The 22,154-nt window shown below is 37.0% G+C and overlaps 1 protein-coding gene across 3 annotated transcripts in view; it reads left to right on the top strand.

Moving 5' to 3' along the window:
- STAG1 (STAG1 cohesin complex component) overlaps window positions 1–22,154 on the top strand; it is a 407,390-nt gene that overhangs the window by 173,540 nt on the left and 211,696 nt on the right. For 2 of the 3 annotated variants that reach the window (XM_034957447.3, XM_034957448.3), the window contains one exon: window positions 8,348–8,444. The exons of the other annotated variant lie outside the window; for it this stretch is intronic. In XM_034957447.3, the coding sequence (XP_034813338.1) occupies window positions 8,348–8,444 (97 nt within the window). The remainder of the gene's footprint in view (window positions 1–8,347; window positions 8,445–22,154) is intronic. 3 annotated transcript variants of the gene reach the window in all.

Below are 22,154 nucleotides of genomic sequence, written 5' to 3'. Positions count from 1 at the left end.
TGACTTGAGCTTTTTGTTTTATCTCTGTGAATACTCAGGTGTACTTAAAAGGATCTTTCTTAACCCTGCTGCCTTTACAGCCATAATTATTGCCATAATTCCTAAATTCAGCAGCCATGTAAGCTTTCAAGGCATGTGCTTTAATTGGTACTTTATCACAATCAGCCACCAGCAATAGCTTGATTAATTTTCCCAAGTTACTATATGCCATCGATTACTAGCATCCCATTTCCTTGGCAAGGAGCTAAGCTCTATCTTTAATCCAAAGCAAACGAATCTACTTTAATCCAAAGCAAACGAATCTATCTTTCTCCAAAGCAAACGAATCTACTCTTAAGCAGCAGTATAGAATACTAATTCTCTGTGCCCTTGTCTGCTTAACCAAGGTCCTACTAAATGGCTTACTGAGAAAAGTATACTTAACCTAATAGAATTTGAAGAATGTGGACTCTGTACTATGTAGATATCTAGATTGAATTGATTTATCTTTTAGGTTTACCTTACAGGGAGCTTAGGCAGGTTTAAAACTCATCTTTAACCACCATATTGACTGCTCTTTTCCATATATTTATATTTCCTCTTTGTAGCCTTGATGTTTTTTTATTCTTCTCAATTTAAAAAATGTTATTTTTTAACTACCTCATATTCCTTATGGAACAAGACAATATTAATTTTTATACTGCCTTCTAGTACAATATGATAAAATCATAATTATAGCAAATGTCATCATTTTTGTCATATGAATGTAATCTATGATTCAGATGCTGCTTGTTATAGCTTTCTCATTGAGGATCTATGGCTCAGGTCTCGAGGTTTTCTTTGTATCCAAGTCTTAAACTGGAATGAATTGAGGACATTCAAGCCTATTAGTGTCACAAGTTGAATTTTTCCATACCTTTTCCCATGCTTATATGTATGTGTGTGTGAGAGAGAAAAAGAGAGATTTATTTATTTATTTAAAAAATAGAATCATACTCATTTCTTTGTGCATTTGATGTCAGAAACAACTGTTTCTGTCATTAGTGCTAACATAGATTCAGCTCATTTGTATTACTAGTTACATTTCATTCTACTGTATGGATATACTATCATTTAGTGAAACGTTCCTTTATAGACATTAAAATTGTTTCGTGGGGTTTTTAAAATAGTAAATAGTAGTATAATACCTATATCCATGCAAATAAATATTTTCTCTAAGTGGGAGGAAGGCAGCATATAAATATTAGTAGGCAGAGGGGCAGTTTTTGGCAGAGGTGACTTGCTATCTACCAAAAGTTATTTTTCCTTTTTCATACTGAAGAACATTCAAGGAGGCCGCTGGCAAACAGAGACTCCATTTCTCTACTTCCATTGCATTCATATATGGCTAGCTAACAAGTTCTTGCCTGTGAAGTATTAATATTAGCTGAAATGATATGCACAGCTTCCAAACATGACTTACAAAAATTTCCCATGAAATGCTGTCTTATTACTGATATTCATGGTTGACCTTGGAAGCTGCTTGTTAAGGATACAAGATCCTATGTCACCTTAGGTCCCAGAATGATTGTGTGTCTGTAATCTGTGATTCAGATGTTCTAAAGCTATAGCCTTCTCTTTGGGTCTGTGGCTGTGTTATCAGAAATAGCCTTTCTGTTAATTTTCTGTTGGAATTATATTGCATACTTTTCCTTATCCTCCAGGTAGAGACAATCCACATTGGAATATTCTGTTTATTAAGGTAGAAGCCACTTTGGTAGGCCAAGGTGGGAGGATTTCTTGAGCCCAGATGTTCGAGACCAGCCTAGGCAAAATGGCAAAATCCCGTCTCTACCAAAAATACAAAAATTAACCAGGCACAGTGGCATATGCCTCTGTTCCCAGCTACTTGAGAGGCTGAGGTGGAAGGATAGCTTGAGCCTGGGAGATTTAGGCTACAATGAGCCGTGGTCATGCCACTGGACCCTAGCCTGGGTGAAAGAGTGAGACCCTGTCTCAGAGAAAAAAGAAAAACCCACTACCAAAAAGGTAGATTCTTAGGTCATTGATTTAAACCCTTCTTTATATAAACTGTAACTTAGCTATAAATTATAAATATTTAAAGCTCTAAATTTTCTTGTAAACACTACTGTAGGTGGATTCTACAGTTTTTGAGATGTTTTTATTCAGTTTTTTAAAATTTTCTCATTACCAAACATTTGGGGACATTTTAGGTATATTTTTGTTACTGATTTTTAAATCAGATTTAAACAGATTTTTAAATCTGTTATTGCAAGAGAGCTTGCTCTGTATTATTTCAGTGTTTAAAAACTTACAGAGGTTTGATTTATGATTTATTTTGGTGAATATTCTTGTTTGTACTTGAAAAGAATGTGTATTCTGTAATTGTTGGTGTTAAGTTTTATGTATTAGTTAGATCACATTATTAGTAATTTTATCCCTATCTTCTATACACTCATTAATTTTTTTGTTTGCTGCTTCTATCAGTTACCAAAAGATGTGTGTTAAAAATTTCAGCCATGGCTATGAATTTGCCTCTTTTAGTTCAATCTTTGCTTTATGTATTTTGAGACTCCTGTTATTTGGTGTTAAAATTTAATGTTGTTATAGCTTCCTAATGAATTTACTGTTTTATTATTATAAAATATTTCTCTTTATGTTTGGTAGCATTCCTTGTCTTGATTTCTACTTTGACATGAATATAACCACAACATGTTTCTTACGGTTAATGTTTGCATGGTGTGTGTATATGTGTGTATATGTATATATGTGTGTGTATGTATGTGTATATACACACATACACCATGCAAACATAAACCATAAGAAACCTGTTATTGTTATAGTTACATCAAAGTAGAAATCAAGACAAGGATGTGCGTGTGTGTGTGTGTGTGTATACACACACACATACATATATATCCTTTATTGTGGCCTATCTGCTCTTATATTAAAAGTGTGTCTCTTGTAAATATTATGTGGTTGGGTGTTTTTTGGGGGGGGACAGAGTTTCGCTCATGTCACCCAGGCTGGAGTGCAGCGGCGCCATCTCGGCTCACTGCAACCTCCACCTCCCGGGTTCAACCAATTCTCCTGCCTCAGCCTCCCGAGTAGCTGGGACTATAGGCGCGTGCCACCACGCCCAGCTAATTTTTGGTATTTTTAGTAGAATGGGATTTCACCGTGTTAGCCAGGATGGTCTCGATCTCCTGCCCTGTTGATCTGCCTGCCTCGGCTCCCAGTGTGCTGAGATTACAGGTGTGAGCCACTGCACCCAGCGTCTCACTCTGGCGCCCAGGCTGGAGTGCAGTGGCACGATCTCCGCTCACTGCAAACTCCGCCTCCCAGGTTCTCGCCATTCTCCTGCCTCAGCCTCCTGAGTAGCTGGGATTACAGGCACCCACCACCACGCCCCGCTAATTTTTTGTATTTTAATAGAGATGGGGTTTCACCATGTTAGCCAGGATGGTCTCCATCTCCTGACCTTGTGATCCGCCCGCTTCGGCCTCCCAAAGTGCTGGGATTACAGACATGAGCCACCATGCCCGGCCAGTTGGGTCTTTTTATCCAGCTTGGACAATCTGTCTTTCATGAGGTTAGTTTTTTTTATTTTTTGTTTTAGTTTTTTAGTCTCAAAATATTTTATTTGCCTTTATTTGAAATATTTTTTTTGGCCAGTTAAAAAATTCAGAATGGACTTTTTCATCTTTCTTCAGGACATTAAATATGTTACCGTATTATCCATGGGCTTGCATTGTTTTTGATGGGAAGTGTGTCATTATTCTATCCTTTGCTTCCCTATATGTGTACCCTTTGGTTGCTTGAATTTTCTTTTTGAAAATTTTCTGCACAATTTGATTATATGCCATATGTGATTTCTAAAACAAATTCTTAACTTAGTCATGGTCCCCTGTATTTATGACAGGCTGCATTATCCACCCACCTATGCCCATACTTGGCAATGCTTCTAACAGTTGCCATTCTCTGCCAACTCAAGAAAGGCTCATACATGACTCCTTGAAGTTTAATTCTTTTTTTTTTTTTAATCCTTTTCTTTTTTAAAGATAAGGTCTTGCTCTGTCACCCAGGCTGGAATGCAGTTGAAGATCACAGTTCATTGCAACCTTAAATTCCTGGACTCAAGTGACCCTCCCACCTCAGACTACTGAGTAGGTGGGATTATAGGCATGTGCCACTGTGCCCAACTAATTATTTTTAAATGTTTTGTAGAGTGAGGGTATCACTGTGTTGCCTAGGCTGCTCTCGAACTCCTGGCCTCAAGTGGTCCTTCCGCATTGGCCTCCAAAGCTCTGAGATTACAAGTGTGAGCCATTGCACCTGGCCTGGAGTTTAGTTCTTTAAATTCATTTATCTTCATATCTTTATGAAAGCTTATAAAAGGTACAACTTTGTTTACTTCTGGATGAATAACCAATATATCAGGGTCAGTATCATTTATTATATAAATAATTTTGCCCTCTAAAATTGAAACGTCTCCTTTGTCATAGTGGAAGTTATATATATCTGGATCTATTTCGTCTGCATTTATTTTTTCCCTTAATGCAAAGGGCTATTATTTATTTTTATTTCTGTACTTTGTTCTCTTACTTGCTTACTTTTTTTTTTTGAGACAGTCTTGCTCTGTCACCCAGGCTGCAGTGCAGTGGCACGCTCACAGCTCACTGCAGCTTCCTCCTCAACCTCCACCTCCTGGGCTTAAGTGATCTCTCACCTCAGCCTCCCAAGTAGCTGGGACCACAGGTGTGCACCACCACACCTGACTAATTTGTGGATTTTTGGTAGAGGCGGGTTTTGCTACATTGCCCAGGCTGGTCTCAAACTCCTGAGCTCAGGAGATCTGCCTGCCTCAGCCTGTGAAAGTGCAGGGTTTACAGGAATGGGCCACAATGCCTGGCCTTGTTTACTATTTTACTATTTCTGATTGTTTTTCAGTTCCTTCGTAGTATGTTTTAATGTTTATTTTATTGCATTTATTCATTTTATTTTTATTTATTTAATTGAAACAGTCTTGCTCTGTTTCCTAGGCTGGAGTGCAGTGGCACCATCTTGGCTCACTGCAACCTCTGCCTCCCAGGTTCAAGTGATTCTTGTGCCTCAGCCTCCTAAGTAACTGGGATTACAGGCATGTGCCACCATGCCTGGCTCTTTTTTGTTTTTTCTTTTTCTTTTCTTTCTGTTTTTTGGTATTTTTAGCATAGATAGGGTTTCACCATGTTGGCCAGGCTGGTCTGGAACTCCTGACCTCAAGTGAGCCACCCATCTTGACCTCCCAAAGTGTTGGGATTACAGGCGTGAGCCACCGTGCCCAGCCTTATTTATTCATTTTAGAGACAGGGTTTCACTCTGTTGCGCAGGCTAGAGAGAGTGTGTTAGCATGGTAATAGTTCACTGTAGCCTCAAACTCCTGGGCTCAAGTGATCCTCCTGCCTCAGCTTTCCAAGTGGCTGGGACTGTGGTCACGTGCCACCATTCCTCACTAATATTTTTTTGTTTTGTTTTTTGTAGAGATGAGGGTCTTTGTATGTTGCCCAGGCTGGTCTTGAACTCCTGGCCTCAAGTCATCCTCCTGCCTTGGCCTCCCAGGAGTTGTTGGAATTACAGGTGCAAGTCACTGTGCCTGGCCCCAAGTTTTTGTTTGTATTTTGACAGGGTCTCGCCCTGTCACTCAGACTGGTGTGCAGTGGTGCGATCTTTGCTCACTGCAGCCTTGACCTTACAGGCTCAGGTGATCCTCTTATCTCAGCCTCCCAAGTAGCTGGGACTATAGGCATGCACCACCACTCTAGCTAGTTTTTGTAATTTTTGTAGAGACAGGGTTTCGTCATGGTGCTCAGGCTTGTCTCAAACTCCTGTGCTCAAGTTGTCTGCCCACCTTGGTCTCCCAAAGTGCTGAGATTTCAGGTGTGCGCCACCACGCTCAGACCAAAGTGTTAATATTTCTGATGCAGGTTCCTGTGCACCAGTCTTAGAATGTTTTGAGCTCTTCATATGTAACTGGTGGGAGTATAAATTGGTACAATTACTTTGGGAATTAAAATTCTACTCAGACTGCCTTTATATTACTGGACCCCTATAAAAGTGAGGAAGTGACTTCTTCAGTTTTATGCCACACTTTGTTACCTAGGTTGCAAAGCATTTCTGCTTCAGTCCTGAGTCTAAAAGTTGCTCTTAATCTGCTCTATTCACTTCTAGTTTTCACCATCATCCTGAGCTTGCAGAGCCTGACACATTATTCAGCAGAGGTGAACCTTGCCCAGATACCATGGTATTCTTTTCTTCTTGACCCTCTCTTACCACCATAATCTTCTTTCTAGTTTTCTCTTTACTTTAAAAACAAAACCCCCCAGACACTAATGTGATGAGACAGTGAAACAGTATTATGTATAGAAAGTCTTCTCTTTTCACTTGGAGGAAGGGAAAGTGGTTCTCCCCAATGGAAGGTCATTGAAGAAGGGATATGCTTAATCAGAATGGGCTAAGTTAAAATAACTGACAATACCTAGTCTTGGGTGAGGATGTAGAGCATCTGAAAATCTCACATCTTGCTGGATGTCATACATTGCTGGTGGAAGTGTGATTTATTACAACTTGTTTTGAGAAATTGTTTGGCATTATCTACTAAGCCTTGATGCGTGTGTGTAATGTGTGTTAACAAATCTGCTCTTGGGTCTGTAATACAGAAAAGAATGTTTACATTCATCAAAATGTGTGTACATAACAGTTTTATTTGTGATAGCCCTAAACTGCAAAGAGTACTCATATTCCTCAACAGTAAAATGGGTGATAGATTGTGGTATATTCATACAATGAAATAATATTCAGCAATGCAAAAAAGGCATTACCAATACACATAACAATGCTGCTGAATCTTACCAATACAACTTTGCTTGAAAAAAATTAAAAAAGATGATATCATTTATATGAGTTTCAATATCATGTCAAACTAATTCATGGTAATATGCATCAGTATAATAATTACCCTTTGTGCTGGGGATGGTTACTGACTGGAAAGCAACATAAGGGAGCCTGTTTTAGTTGTGGAAATGTTTTATATCTTCATCTTGGTTGTGGTTACACAGGTGTATGTATTTATAAAAATTAAGGTATAACAGGATTAATGCATTTTACTGTATATAAATATACCTTAGTACACAAAATTTTATTTTTTTAAAATTTACATTTTTATACATTTCCTCTGATCCCTACCTCTGCCCAAGAAAATCTCAAACAATCCTGCCCACTGGAATGCAAACTGGAATTACAATAAATTTGCCTTGTAAGTTGGCAAGACTCTCAGACTTTATTGATACAACACTAAATCTTTTTTTAAATTCAGAATATGATACTTGTTGAAGTCTTTTTTAAATATCCTGTAAGTTTTAATAATTTTCCTTATTAAAAATTCTCTTAGATTTATTCTTAGGTATTTTTCGTTGTGAACAAGCTACTAATCCATTTATATTTTCTAGTTATTGCACTATTAAGTTATTTTGTATATTTATCTTGTCAGCTACCTTGTCAAATTTTCCTATTATTAATTTCTTGAATCACTTTAATAGATACTCCTGGGTTTTCTTATCAACTGTAGGAAAGGAGAATTGTCTTTACTAAATTTTGCTAACTTTTGCATTAACTAAAGACTTCAACCCTGGGTTGAATGGTTAGAGGGGCATCCTTCCCTTGTTCTTTAATTAGTTGAAATATCTTAAGTATTTCAACAACAAATATATTTTAGTCTTTTTATCCTTTAAGTAGATTTTATTGAACCCTAATTTTCCTAGAAAGTTTTTTTTTTTTTTTGGATTGGCTACAGAATTTTGTCAGATACGTTTTTGAGATCTGATTTGATATATAATTGTTTTATTTTTCTTTTTCACTTTGTTGATAAATTCAGTTATTTGATTTCTTAATATTAAGCCATTCTTGTACTCTTGAAAAAATGCCTCTTATTATTTGCATTCTTTTTATGCACTACTGGTGGATTATGCTTTCTGATAACTCAGAAAGTTTGTATCTGTGTAAAAGTGAAGTTAATTTTTATCATTTTCTTAATATGGTTTGAATATTATCTATACTTGCTTAATAATTATTGGACTTAATGGGATTGGTAAGGTCCGGTTTGTTTTGGATTCTATTGTAAACAAATCTTTGAAACCTAGTAAGTCACTTTTTATTGGCCTTTAAAAATAAGGGAGTCTCTACTTTTATTAGGCTACAGAGAAATAATTTCAGGTAAGTAACTTTCTCGTTCAGATAGAAACACACACAAACACACAAACTTTTTTGAAAATTTATTTGCTATAATATCAAATTTTTTTGAAGTTTTCATTTTTATATTTTTTTTCCACAGTCCGTGGTGGATGACTGGATTGAATCATATAAACAAGACAGGGACATCGCACTTCTGGATTTAATCAACTTTTTTATCCAGTGTTCAGGATGTCGAGGTACAGAATGTTGAAATAAATGATGTACATTGAGCCTGTCAGTCCAGCAGTGTGACTTTTACTTCACCTGCCACTAGTCGTATATAATTTACCCTAAAATTAAAGATTATCTGCTAATCTTTTTCTGATAGAGAATATTATTGGTAAGTTATATAAGGATATTCCATTTTTGTTCTTGTTCAGTTTTGCTCCTATAAAGTAACACATTTATATAGTTTTTGAAATTTTGGGAGGAAATCTGAAATTCGTTCAGTAGTTTCATGAATTGATTTTTTAGATCATAGGCTTTTATAATTTTTACTCATATTATTTGTATGTATGCTCCATATTGGGAAGTGTGCTAGTTGCTAGCATTCATTCTTTTATATCCCTGCCAGTATTTCGTACTCATTTTATAGTTAAGTTTAAATACTTTTCTTAAAGTAACACAAGTAGCAGAATCAGGTGTCTTAAGTTTACAATTGTAAGACAGTTTGTTAAAGTGTAATTTTATTTTTATCATTTTAGGAGATAACTGCTAGATCTTTTTCTTCTCTAGATAAATCTTAACAGGTTAATTTGTATTACATGGGGGGAAGTGAGTTGTTAAATCACCATTCTCTGCTTGTGAATACAGAAGAATAGTAATCTTTAATTGAGATAACTGACCAAATTGATTTCTTGAAGGCTTGTTTATTTATGTTCAAGTTATCACTTACCATATTGACATGAGTAGTTTATCAAATATTTACAGAGCACCAACCTTATACGAGATACTCCACCAGGGTATACAGAAGTTATCAAGGCAGTCTCTGCTGTAAAAAGTGTTAAAGTATGTGTAATTTTTAAAGGCATCTTCATTGTGAGTAACAAAGAGGGGAAATACATTAATAGTCCAGCAAAGGGCTTGGTGCCATGATAAGTATAATAAAACTGGTTACTATTTAATGACTGTTTAGTATGTGGCAAGCTGTGTGCTTTACATACATTAGCTCATTTAATCTTTGTTAACAGTCCCATCAGGCAGATCTGATCTTTATCTTGTAGATTGCAAACTGAGATGAAAGGGTTTAGGTAAATTTATTCCAGATCATACAGTTAGCAAGTGTGAAACTCAAGATTGAGAGTCAAGCTGTGTCACCTGGAGTGTGTGTCCCCAGCCGCAAGACACTGTGGGAATAACAAGAAAGCAAGGGATGCTGATGCAGCCCAGGCTGTGTGTCTCTGTATATATGTGTGAATGTGGGGAGGTTGTAAAAAAGTATATCCTACAAAAAGTAAACTCTGATGTGAGATTAAAGATGAGTAAAAGGAAGTTAGAAGGATGAGAAAGGCAAAAGGTAACATATTATGCAAAAAGACCTTAAGAAAGCATGGTTCAGTCCGGGACGTAGAGGATTCTGTGGCTGAATTGTAGAGCATGGAGATGAGTGAGGATTGGCAAGAGATTAGACTATTTGAAAGTAAGAGAGTTTGCTCATTTTGCAGCCTTAAAGTAGGTGAGGCAAGCACTGATGATGTGCTTTATATAAATTTTCTCATATAGTCCTATTAATCAACAGACCTGTTGGATTGGGTTTTAATTTGAAAGCAATTAATAGTGTTTAAAATTTTTCCTTTTGAAATTTATTTTCATGGTTCAAAATAAAAAAGTTTAAAAGTTGTATAATAAGAAGTCTTTGCCTTTCTGTCTTCCCATCCATCTACACATAGTTAACTGCTCTTAACTAGTTTGTTGAACTTAACTGTCTGTCCATCTATCTAATTTTCATACCTATAGGGTAGGAATGTATATTCTTTCCTTCTCCACCTCACCTGTCGTACACAAAAGATAATAGTGTATAGAGACCTTTCTCCTTCATTTTTAAAAACACAGGCTCATTGCATTCCTTTGTGTATATGTACAATAATTTATTTAACTAGACTTCTATTAAAAGACCAGTGTGTTATTTGTAGTCTTTTGCTGTTACAGAGAGTACTGTAATGAGTAATTTTATGTATACCTTATTTGGTCTTTATAAAGAATGTCTGTAGGTAAATGCATTTGTTATTATATTAGATACTGCCAAATCGTCAGCTATAGGAATTGTACTCCTCTCTACTCTCATCAGTGATATATTAAAATGTCTTTTTTTTCTTAGCCTTTTCAACAAAGTGTATTAAGATTTTGGATTAGTCTTCAGAATGATTTGAAGATAATATTTCAGTCTGATATTTAAAAGTGCTTTGAAGTTCACGTAATATACAAGTAAGCATTTTAAAGTGTACCAATTCAGTAGCATTTAGGGCATTCATAAATGTGCAGCTGCCTTACTTTGGGTTGCTGTAACAATACCGTAGACTGGGTGGCTTACAAATAATAGAAATTTATTTCTCACAAGTCTGGAGGCTGGAAGTCTGAGATCAGGGTCTCAATATCGTCTGGTTCTTGTGAGGGCCCTCTTCCACATTGCAGAATACTAATTTCTAGTTGTACCCTCACATGGCAAAAAGAGGGTTGAGAGCGTTTTCTGGTGTCCCCTTTATAACGGCACTAATCTCACTCATTAGGGTCCCACTCATCACCTAATTGCATCCCAAAGGTCCCACCTTCTAATACCATCACTTTGGGGGTTAGGATTTTAATATAGGAATTTTGGGAGGACACAAACATTCAATCCATTGTAGCAGTTACCACCTCTCTCTTTTCTCAAAACTTTAAAAATCTCCCCAGGAAAATACCCTATACCTGTTAGGTAATCACTATTTGTTCTTTTCTCCCCCATCACTGGCAATCATGAATCTACTTTCTGTCCCTGAGGATTTGCCAGTCGTGGTCATTTTATATAAAAGGAACCACACCATATGTCACCTTCTGTGTGTGACTTCTTTCACTTACCATGTTTTTGAGGTTCATTTAAGTTGTAGCATGTATCAGTAGTTCATTTCGTTTAGGGCTGAATAATAATCTATCGTATGTATATATCACTGTTTGTTTATCCATTCATCTGTTGAAGGACATTTGAGTTGTTTCCACCTTTTGACTATTGTGAATATGGCAACTTTGAACATTCGTGAACAAATACTTGTTTGAGTGCCGTTTTTGAATCTTTTGAGGTGTAAATTCTTAGGAGTAGAATTGCTAGGTCATATAATAATTCCGTTTAAACTTTTTGAGGAACCACCAAACTGTTTTCCACAGTGGCTGCACCATCTTATATTCCCACCAGAAATGTATGAGGATTCCTATTTTTCTACATCCTCAACAACACTTGTTATTTTATAGTTTTAAAAATTATAGCCATCCTACTGGGTATGAAGTGGTATCTAACTGTGGTTTTAATTTGTGTGCACTTAATGCCTAATGATCTTGAACTTCTTTTCGTGTGCTTGTTGGACATGTCTGTATTTTCTTTGAAGAAATATACATTCAAGTCCTTTGCTCATTTTAAAATTAGATTATGTGTCTTTTTGTTGATGAGTTGTATATATTGTGGATACCAAACCTTTATCAAGTATTTAACTTCAGCTATTTTTGTCCGCTCTCTAGGTTGTCTTTTTAACTTTCTTAATGATGTTTTTTGGTGCACAATAGGTTTACATTTTATTAAGTCTGATTTCTCTTCCTTTCCTTTCCTTTCCCTTTCCCTTTCCCTTCTCTTTCCTTTCTCTTTCCTTTCTCTTTCCTTTCTTTCTCTTTCTCTTTCCCTCCCTTCCTCCCTCCCTTCCTCCCTCCCTCCCTCCCTTCCTTCTTCCTTCCGTCCTGCCTGCCTGCCTGCCTGCCTTCCTGCCTGCCTGCCTGCCTGCCTTCCTTCCTTCCTTCCTTCCTTCCTTCCTTCCTTCCTTCCTTCCTTCCTTATACACATGTCAAATTTAAGGATCCATTGCCAAATTCAAGGTCATGAAGATTTACCTCTATGTTTCCTTCTAATGGCGATTGCTCACAAATCTGGAGGCTGGATTTTATATTTTATATTTAGGCTGTTAATCCATGGTTAATTTTTGTGTATGGGTTGGTTTTAATTTGTATTTCTCTAATGAATGAGGGTTGAGAACCATTACTGTTTTTTCTTTGAATTCTTTGTTCCTATCCTTTGCCCATTTTTCTTTTGACTACCTTTACAGTTCCTGAAAAGACATTTGACAAAATGGGTCTTAAAACATTTTTGTTAAAGGGGCATAGAAGCATATTTTCTTAATATGATTTATAAAGAAAGCACACTGTCTTTTACATCAGTAGAATATAATAAAAATCCTGACATAGACCTAAGTACCTATGAGACATTAGTAAACATATCTTAGAACATATGAAAAGAAAACATTTTTTACTTATTACAAAAGGGATTTACTAATTACAACTATACTTAGTTACCATTTCTTTTTACCTATCAGATTGGCACAAGTTTAAAATCATAACAACATTCTGTTGTTCAGGCTGTGGCGGGGGAAAGCAGACACTGTTACATTGTTGGTTAGAATACAAATTGATAGACTCTTTTGTAAAGGTATCCAGGAATATCTACCAAATCTATATTTATGTTTTATCTGTTGACTCAACCATCCTACTTCTGGGATTTTACCTTGAATATATACCTTCAGCAGTAAGAAAATAGGTACACAAAATTAATGCAACATTATTTGTTACTGGAAAATATTGGAAACAATCCAAATGTTCATATATAAGACAGTGATTGAATGAACTGTAGGATAGTCACATGTTGGAGTTTTGTGCTACTGTAAAAAAGAATGAGGAAGATGTCTGTGAATGGAAGTAGGGATTTTCCCTGTATTTTTTTTTTCTTTTTTTTTTTTTTGAGACAGAGTCTTATTCTGTCACCCAGGCTGGAGTGCAGTGGCGCGATCTCGGCTCACTGCAACCTCCGCCGCCTGGGTTCAAGCAGTTCTCCTGCCTCAGCCTCCCGAGTAGCTGGGATTACAGACACGCACCACCATGCCCAGCTAAAGTTTTTTTGTACTTTTAGTAGAGATGGGGTTTCACCGTGTTGGTCAGGCTGGTCTTGAACTCCTGACCTCATGATCCACCCGCCTTGGCCTCCTAAAGTGCTGGGATTACAGGCATGAGCCACCGTGCCCGGCCTTTCTCTGGATATGTTTTTAGGGCAAAATACAAATTGCAGAATAATATCTACAGTATGCAACTTTTTTTTTTTTTTTTGTAAGAAAGCAGGGAATATAAGGGTTCATTTCACCAAAAAGAAATACAGGAAAGAAAAACCTGACAGTAACGAGATTGGTTACCTAAAGAGCGCGAGAGAGAGAGAGAGAGAGTTTGTGCGTGCGTGCATGCGTGTGTGTGTGTGTGTGTGTGTCGGAAAGTTTAGAGGGAATTGAGGTGAGGGAATGATACTGAATTTGAATATAGTTTTATAGTTTTTGAATAGTCCTGACTTTTGGAGCTATCTTAATATTTCAAATCCCCAAGAAAACAAAATCAACAAAGATGGAGGGAGAATATCCTAAAAATGAATACAAACAGAACAAATAACCTTTACACCATAACAACCACACTGAAAGGTGTAAAATTACTAACCAACGTAACTTGGGAACTCAGTAAGTGAGCTGTGAAACTAGTGGGGTCGGGGAGAAGTTTGATGAAGAGCACAATATTTACCCAGTCTCAAAATGTCTCCTTTCAAGATATCTACTATTTACAGGGTAAAATAGAAACTTTGCAATGTAGAAACTTGATAGATAGCACCTTAACAAATGATAAAAGCAAACATTGCAAGTTACGGAGCTAATTGCTATCATGTGCTTTCTGATATGCCCTTAGAAGAACTCAACATCACTTCTGTAATATTCTTGCCAGAAGTGCATAGTCTGAATCTACTCATGAAGAAACATAAGACAAGCTTGAATTGAGTTATATTCTTCAAAATAACTATCCTGTACTCTGCAAAAAAGTCAGTGTCATGAAATAGTCAGAAATGCTGGGCGTGGTGACTCACACCTGTAATCCCAGCACCTTGGGAGGCTGAGGAGGGCAGATCACCTGAGGTCAGGAGTTCGAGACCAGCCTGGCCAGTGTAGTGAAACCCCATCTCTACTAAGAATACAAAAATTAGCTGGGCATGGTGATAGGCGCCTGCAGTCCCAGCTACTTGGGAGGCTGAGGCAGGAGAATCACTTGAACCCAAGAGACAGAGGTTGCAATGAGCCAAGATCACACCATTGCACTCCTGCCTGGGCAACAGGAGCAAAACTCCGTCTCAAAAAAAGAAAAAAAGAAATGACTCAAACTGTTCTAGCTTAAAGTAGAGTAAAGAAACATGACAGGTGGCTGCAGTGCATAATCTTAGAATTTCTTTGGGCGGATTACCTGAGGTTAGGAGTTCAAGACCAGCCTGGTCAATGTGGTGAAACCCCGTCTCTACTAAAAATACAAAAATTAGCCGGGCGTGGTGGTGGGTGCCCGTAATCCCAGCTGTTTGGGAGGCTGAGGTAGGAGAATCGCATGAGCCCAGGAGGCGGAGGTTGCAGTGAGCTGAGATTACACCATTGCACTCCAGGCTGGGCAACAGGAGCGAAACTCTGTCTGAAAAAAAAAGAAATGACTCAGAAACTGTTTAAAGTAGACTGAAGAAATGTGACAGGTGGCTGCAGTGCATGATCTTAGAATTTCTTTTGGCATAAAGGACGTTATTATGAAATCTTAATTAGTTCTGTGGATTAGAACATACATATAGTATCAATTGTTAAATCTTATGCTTTGGAACATTGTACTATACTGTGGTTGTATAATAGGTTTATTTGGGGGAAGTACACACTGAAATATTAAAGAGTACAGGAATATCATGTCTGTAGCTAAACACTTATTCAGAACAAATGCATCTGTATATGAAGAGTGAAAGAAGGATAAAACGGATGTAAATGTTTACATCTGAAGAATTTGGGTGGAAGGTATTCAGAAGTTCTTTGTACTTTGCTGTCTTTTCTGTAAATCTAAAATTATGTCAGAGTACAAAAATGAAAAAAAAAAATGTTTTAACCCCAAAGCCAGCGTCATGCTCAAGGGAAACCAGTAGTCATTGTCACTGTCAAGACAAGGATACCCAGCCTCACAATTCTTATTTAACATTATATTGGATATGCAAGCCAACACATTTGGACAATAAAAAGTAATTATGATCACTGTTTTTAAAATGATGTTATTCAAAATAATATTGCATGTTTAGAAAACTCAGGAGAATCAATTTGCAAAACTATTATAAGCAATAAAATAATTCCATAATATATTGAGATACAGAATTTATAGAGAAAAATTACTATCCTACAGCCAGTTAGAAGATTTAAAGACCTCCTTTTCAAGACAAAAGTGAGGGGGTAAATTCTTTCAGATTTACATTTCACTGTGATGGTGTAAACCAGGATAAATTTCCAGTGCATCAAGAGTTTAAGGGCAAAAACAAACAACAAATACAAAGAAAAATAATAAAAGCACTCAATGAAAACTAAGAATTCCTTTATAACCACGGAGTGGGGAAGACCTTTTTATTAACTGACTCACAATTAACTGACTCAAAATCTATAAGTTAGCAAAGATTCATAAATGACATAAGAAAACAAAAAATCTGTAAGATGGAGACACATTATAGGGAAAGTCAAACAACAAGGGACAAGTGGGGGAAATTTTTTTGTATTACAAAGGCTGCTATCTCTAATATATGTTGAGATAAGATTTGCATTTTATAAGGACTCCTTGTCTTGCACATTAATATCCAAAATCTAGATTGGCATTTTACTGTGTGAGCCCATTTTCCCCTAAAGCTGCGTAAGAACCAAGGACCAAAAGAGTGTTTTAAAAATTGACCTGAAGTGGGAAGAGAGCAAGGAAAGGCAGGAAAAAAAAAAATCACAATTCGCCCCGTCCCCACCCAAGTTCCCGGGTAGAAGTGGTATCACCAACAATGACAAAACAAAGTGGAACATCTTTTCATGAGTGAATAGTATGAACAGCTCCTCCTTCATTGGCTCCAGTATCCCTATTATCACTATTTTCTCATCTTGGCTCTTGAGCCAAGCCCTAAGGTGCAGTATTGGTTTTCTAATTTAGCTATCTCAAGTTGCATTAGCACCCATAGTTGTTTTTCTAACTCTGCTGAAACGTCTGTAGTCTCTTCATTTGAACCAGCTGGAGTGAATTCTGTTTACCATTGGAAACCTCAGAATTGGCTAACTCAATATGTAGTAGTAATAGATATATTCAGTATCAATGAAGTGGGAAAAATGCAAAGGTAAAGTTGATTTAAACACTGTTGACTTAGAGTTGCATTCTAAAGCTATATAAATTCATAAGTGTTTATTGGAATAAGTTATGAGAGAACTAAGAACACAGAATTATAGCTTGTATTCAGGGAATTATGCATAGCAAAATGAAGATATGTTCTCCATATATTCAAAGTATACCTTGTTGATACACGTACATATTTACTTTGGTATGTACTTAAACATAACTAATTTCAGAAATATATGGTTTTTGATAAGTAGTTTTCATTGACAGACGTGCTTATTTTTAATAAGGGTTGTTGATCAAACTTGAAAGTTGGTGGTTAAAAGCAACCTTCTTTCTTAGTTGAATATAACAAGGAATGTTTCTATTTTGCTCTGTTTGTGCCTAACAGAGAAGTTCCAGATGCCTCAGGGCTTTCTAGGAGTGCAGAATTGCCAGAGAATTAATCACCTAGGAGCACTTAATCTAAGAGTTCCTGAACTTAACCCAGTTCGCTGGCTAATTAGCATCTCGTGATTTTTTCATGGCACCTGTAAGCCAAAAGAAATACCTAACCTTCTTTTCAGGAAGTTGTTATGTCCAAACTATTTATTTAGGTCCTCACAACTTAGTAGCCATTTAGAAAATGACATACATAATTGAAAAAAATTGTATTAATGTCTCAAATAACTGCAATTACTTACTAATGTGTGTACAGATGTGTTGGGCATTGTATAGTTTCTCACATTTTGAAATTATCTTCATTTCCTGTTTTATATTGGTTTTTTGATAGCCCTTGTTGAAACTCAGCCTCTCAAAGATAGGGCATTATCAACAGGAATAAAGGACCAGATGTTGAGATTGCAAGTTGCCTCATGCTAATAGTTCCTGTGGTACTTGACAAATATCAAATATTGTATTGTTTTCCTTTGAATATTTAAAATATCCACATTGCCCATATCATTTTGTGTGAGTCCCCAAGGACATCTCAGTGCACAGTTTGGGCACCATGGCTTTAACAAGTGACTGACCAGGAGTTAGTGTATAAATACCCCAATTCCTTTGCCTATCAGTGGGATCATTTTGAAGTGCATGGCCTACTCTGACTGCAGTTTCTCAAGGAGCTTAATTAGGCTCCAGTTACCTACAATTGTAATTGGCTAGATAACATACTCTTTATTGTCTGCTTTTTTTTAATTGTTATTTTTCTTTTTCTTGTTTCATGTCTCTACTGCATTACTGGTATTTTGTGGGTTGTCCTTCTAAATAAATTACTTGCACTGGCATCCTTATTTTAGTATCTGCATCTGGGGGATAGAAACTAACAAGTGCTTATATGGCTTTATTATATATTAATCAGTATTCTCTTTAGCAATCTATTTTAATGAATTCTTACCTCCTCACCTGTACAATGTGTACGGATAGATAGATAGATAGATAGATAGATAGATAGATAGATAGATAGATAGATAGATAGATAGATAGTTCAGTGTTATCTTTCTTAAATCCTTTTAAATTGTGACATCTTATATATACAGAAGACTGAATATAAAGTGCCTTTGGCCTCTACCTGTTAGATGCCAGTAGCACATTTCTTTCTCCCTCTCCTCCAGTTGTAACAAGCAAAAATGTCTGCAAAAGTTTCCCAGTGTTCAATTTTGGGAAGCAAAATTACCCCATTTTGAGAACTACTGTAAAGTATACCTTATATGAATATACCAGTTAATTTATACGTCCCATTCTTGAAGGAAATTTTTGGGTAATGTAGACAGTGGTTACTAAAAGCTGTCTTTTGCACATATTAATTTGGTATTCATGCACAAAATGCTCTAGTTTGCGTATTGAGGGGTGGAATTGCTGGGTTATAAGATATGCAACTTTTCTGGATGATGTCAAATTTCTCTGAAGTAGTTGTAACTTTTCATGCTTTAGTCAGGTGATGTCACAGAATTCTGATGGCTTCACATATTTTGCTCATAGATAGTCTTGCCAGTATTTTTAGTTTTATGTTGTTGAGTAGGATTACAAATATCAGATTGTGGTTTTAATTTATGTTTCTTTGAGTACTATTGAGATGGACTACTTTTTCACATAACAGTTAACCATGAGAATTTTCTCTTGCATGAACTGTGTAAAGTCTTCTACAAATTACTGTATTGGGATGTTACCTTTTGTCCTTTATTGTTTTGTAAGATTTTTATTTTATTTTATTTGAGACATAAGTTTTACTCTGTTTCCCAGGCTGGAGTGCAGCGGTGCAATCTTGGCTCACTGCAACCTCCACCTCCCAGGTTGAAGTGATTCTCCTGTTTCAGCCTCCCGAGTAGCTGGGATTACAGGCATGTGCCACCACGCCTGGCTAATTTTTGTATTTTTAGTAGAGATGGGGTTTCTCCCTGCTGGCCAGGCCGGTCTCAAACTCCTGACCTCAGGTGACCTGCCCACCTTGGGCTCTCAAAGTGCTGGGATTACAAGCATGAGCTACCGCACCTGGCCAGGATTTTTAAAAAAGTGTTAATACTAATCTCCTTTGTTATGTATATTGCAGCTTTCTTCCTCCATCTTGCAGCCTGCTTTTTCTCTTTTATTTTGATACATTATCCTTTGAAGGAAGGGATTTTTGTCTGTCTTTGTTCTCTTTGTATCTCTAGCACCTATAATTATTTATTGAAAGAATGAATGAACATGAGTTTTAAATTTTTAAGTGTAACCAAATTTATTTGTCTTTTCTTTTATGGGCTTTTTGTGTCATATTTAAGAAATTATTGACCAGGCCCTGTGGCTTTTGCCTGCAGTAATAGCACTTTGGGAGGCCGAGGCAGGCGGATCACTTGAGGTCAGGTGTTCAAGACTGGCCTGGCCAACATGGTGAAACACTGTTTCTACTAAAAATAAAAAAATTGGGCATGGTGGTGGGCACTTGTAATCCCAGCTACTCAGGAGGCTGAGGCAGGAGAATTGCTTGAACCTGGGAGGCGGAGGTTACGGTGAGCCGAGCTCACACCACTGCACCCCAGCCTGGGCAACAGAGTGTGACTCCATCTCAAAAAAATAAATAAGTGAAAATAAAAATTAAAAAATTATTTACACCGTGGTCATGAAGATACTCTCCTGTTTTCTTATAAAAGCTTTCTAGTTTATGTGAAGTTTAGTTAGTTATGTATAGGTTAGTCCTTCAAATTTAGGTTTTTACGTCATCTAGATTTCAGTTTTTTAAGTGTGAAAAGTCCTTCAGTTTTTCTCGATTGTACAATGACCCCATTAGCATATATCAAGTACCCCTTTACAGGAGAGTCTTTTTCTGGGTTCTCTATTCTGCTAATTGGTCTCTTAGATGGAAAGCTAACTTTCTTTTCTTTTCTTTTCTTTTTTTAAAATGGTGTCTCACCCTGTAACCCAGGCTAGAGTGCAATGGTGCGATCTTGGCTCACTGCAGCCTCAACCTCCCTGGGCTTAGGTGATCCTCCCACTTTAGCTTCCCAAGTGTCTGAGACTACAGGCACACACCACCACTACACCTGGCTAATTGTTTGGGATTTTTGCAGAGTCAGGGTTTCAACATGCTGCCCAAGCTGGTCTTGAACTCCTGGATTCAAGAGTTCTGCCTGCCTCACCCTCCCAAAGTGCTGGGATTACAGGCGTCGGCCATCGCTCCTGGTCAAAAAATTTCTTGACTAGAAACTTACTGGCTTTTGTATTTTTGTATATATTTTAGAAACTGGTTTGTGGGCCAAGCACAGTGGCTCGTGCCTGTAATCCCAACACTTTGGGAGGTTGAGGTGGGTGAATCTCTTGAGCCCAGGGGTTGGTGTCCAGCCTGGGCAACATGGTAAAACCCTGCCTCTACAAAAAATGCAGGAATTAGTGGGGCGTGGTGGTGTGTGCCTGTAGTCTCAGTTACTTGGGAGGCTGAGGTGAGAGGATCGCTTGAGCCCAGGAGGTGAAGATTGCAGTGAACTGTGGTCACACCATTGTACTCCTGCCTGAGTGACAGAGTGAGAACCTGTCTCAGACAAACAAACAAACAAACAAACAAACAAAAAAACGAATGTCAAGTTCTATCAGCAAACTCGTTGGAGTTTTAAATGGAATTATATTGAATCTGTATGTATGTTAGCATTTCTCAATCTTGACACTGTTGAGTTTTTGGACTGGAAAGTCTTTGTCATGGGAAGCATTCTTTCATTGTAGGACATTTAGCAGCATCTCTGGCCTCTACCCACTAAATGTCAGTAGAACCCCATTCCTACTTGAACAACTACTGCTGTATATCAGTGGGGATGAATTTACATTTTGATAAAATAGAATCTTTCAGTTTGTGATCATTGTGTTTATTTCTGCATATATTCATCCCCTCTGCCAAGTATTTTAGAGGATTTTTTGAAGGGGATGTATGTGTGAAAAGGTCTTATACATCCGTTATTAAATTTATTTCTGAACTTTCAGCATTTAAAAATTTCATTATAAGTAATGGTTTTTTAAAAATAGAGTTTATTTTTTTAGAGCAGTTTCAGGTTTACAGAAAAGCATGTCTACCACTGATATTTTAATGTAAAATTTAATATGCATTCCTAGAACGAGTTCAACTTGGTCATGATATATTTTTAAATTATTGCTAGGTTTGGTTTGCTAGTATCTTGCTTAGGGTTTTTATATCTGTATTTATCAGTGAGATTGCCTGTGCTTTTCCCCTTTCATTCTTTCCATTTTGGGTTTTGTTATGAAAACTTTGCTAATTTCACAAAATGAATTGCAAACAATACCTTCTTTTTCTGTTTTTTTTTGGAATTATTTCTTTCCAGAATGTTTGGTAGAATTCAAGGCATCTGGACCCTGAAGTTTTTTGTTGGATGATTTCAAGCTACTGATTGTTTTTTTTAACTATTAAATTTTATACTTGATTGATTGATTGACTGATTGATTGATTGATTGAGACAGAGTCTAGCTCTGTAGCCCAGGCTGGAGTACAGTGCCGCAAACACGGCTCACTGCAACCCCCGCCTCCTGGGTTCAAGCGGATTCTACTACCTCAGCCTCCTATGTAGCTAGAATTACAGGTGTGAGCCACCATGCCCAGCTGTTTTTGTATTTTTAATAGAGATAGGGTTTCACCATATTGGCCAGGCTGGTCTCAAACTCCTGACCTCCAGTGATCTGCTTGCCTTAGCCTCCCAAAGTGCTGGGATTACAGGCTTGAGCCACTGTGCCCAGTCGTGATTCACTTTTTAAAAACTCATTTAGCACTATTGAGGTATTTTATTATTATTATTATTTAGAGACTCGCTATGTTTCCCAGGCTGGTCTTGAACTCTGGACTTGAAGAGATTCTCCTGCCTCAGCCTCCCAGGTAGCTAGGACTACAGGCATGCAAGACCATGCCCAGCTTCTGGTGTTTTTATTATTTTGATAAACCAGATTTTTCTAGGAAACTCTCCATTTTATCTGAATTTTAAAATTTATAAAGTTGTTTATAATATTCCATATATGTTATTTATATATTTATAATATATATTATAAATATA

The sequence above is a fragment of the Pan paniscus genome, chromosome 2, assembly GCF_029289425.2.
Source record: "Pan paniscus chromosome 2, NHGRI_mPanPan1-v2.0_pri, whole genome shotgun sequence".
Lineage (NCBI taxonomy): Eukaryota > Metazoa > Chordata > Mammalia > Primates > Hominidae > Pan > Pan paniscus.
The sequence above is the reverse complement of the archived record's forward strand: the minus strand, read 5'-3'. Positions and strand labels throughout refer to the sequence as shown.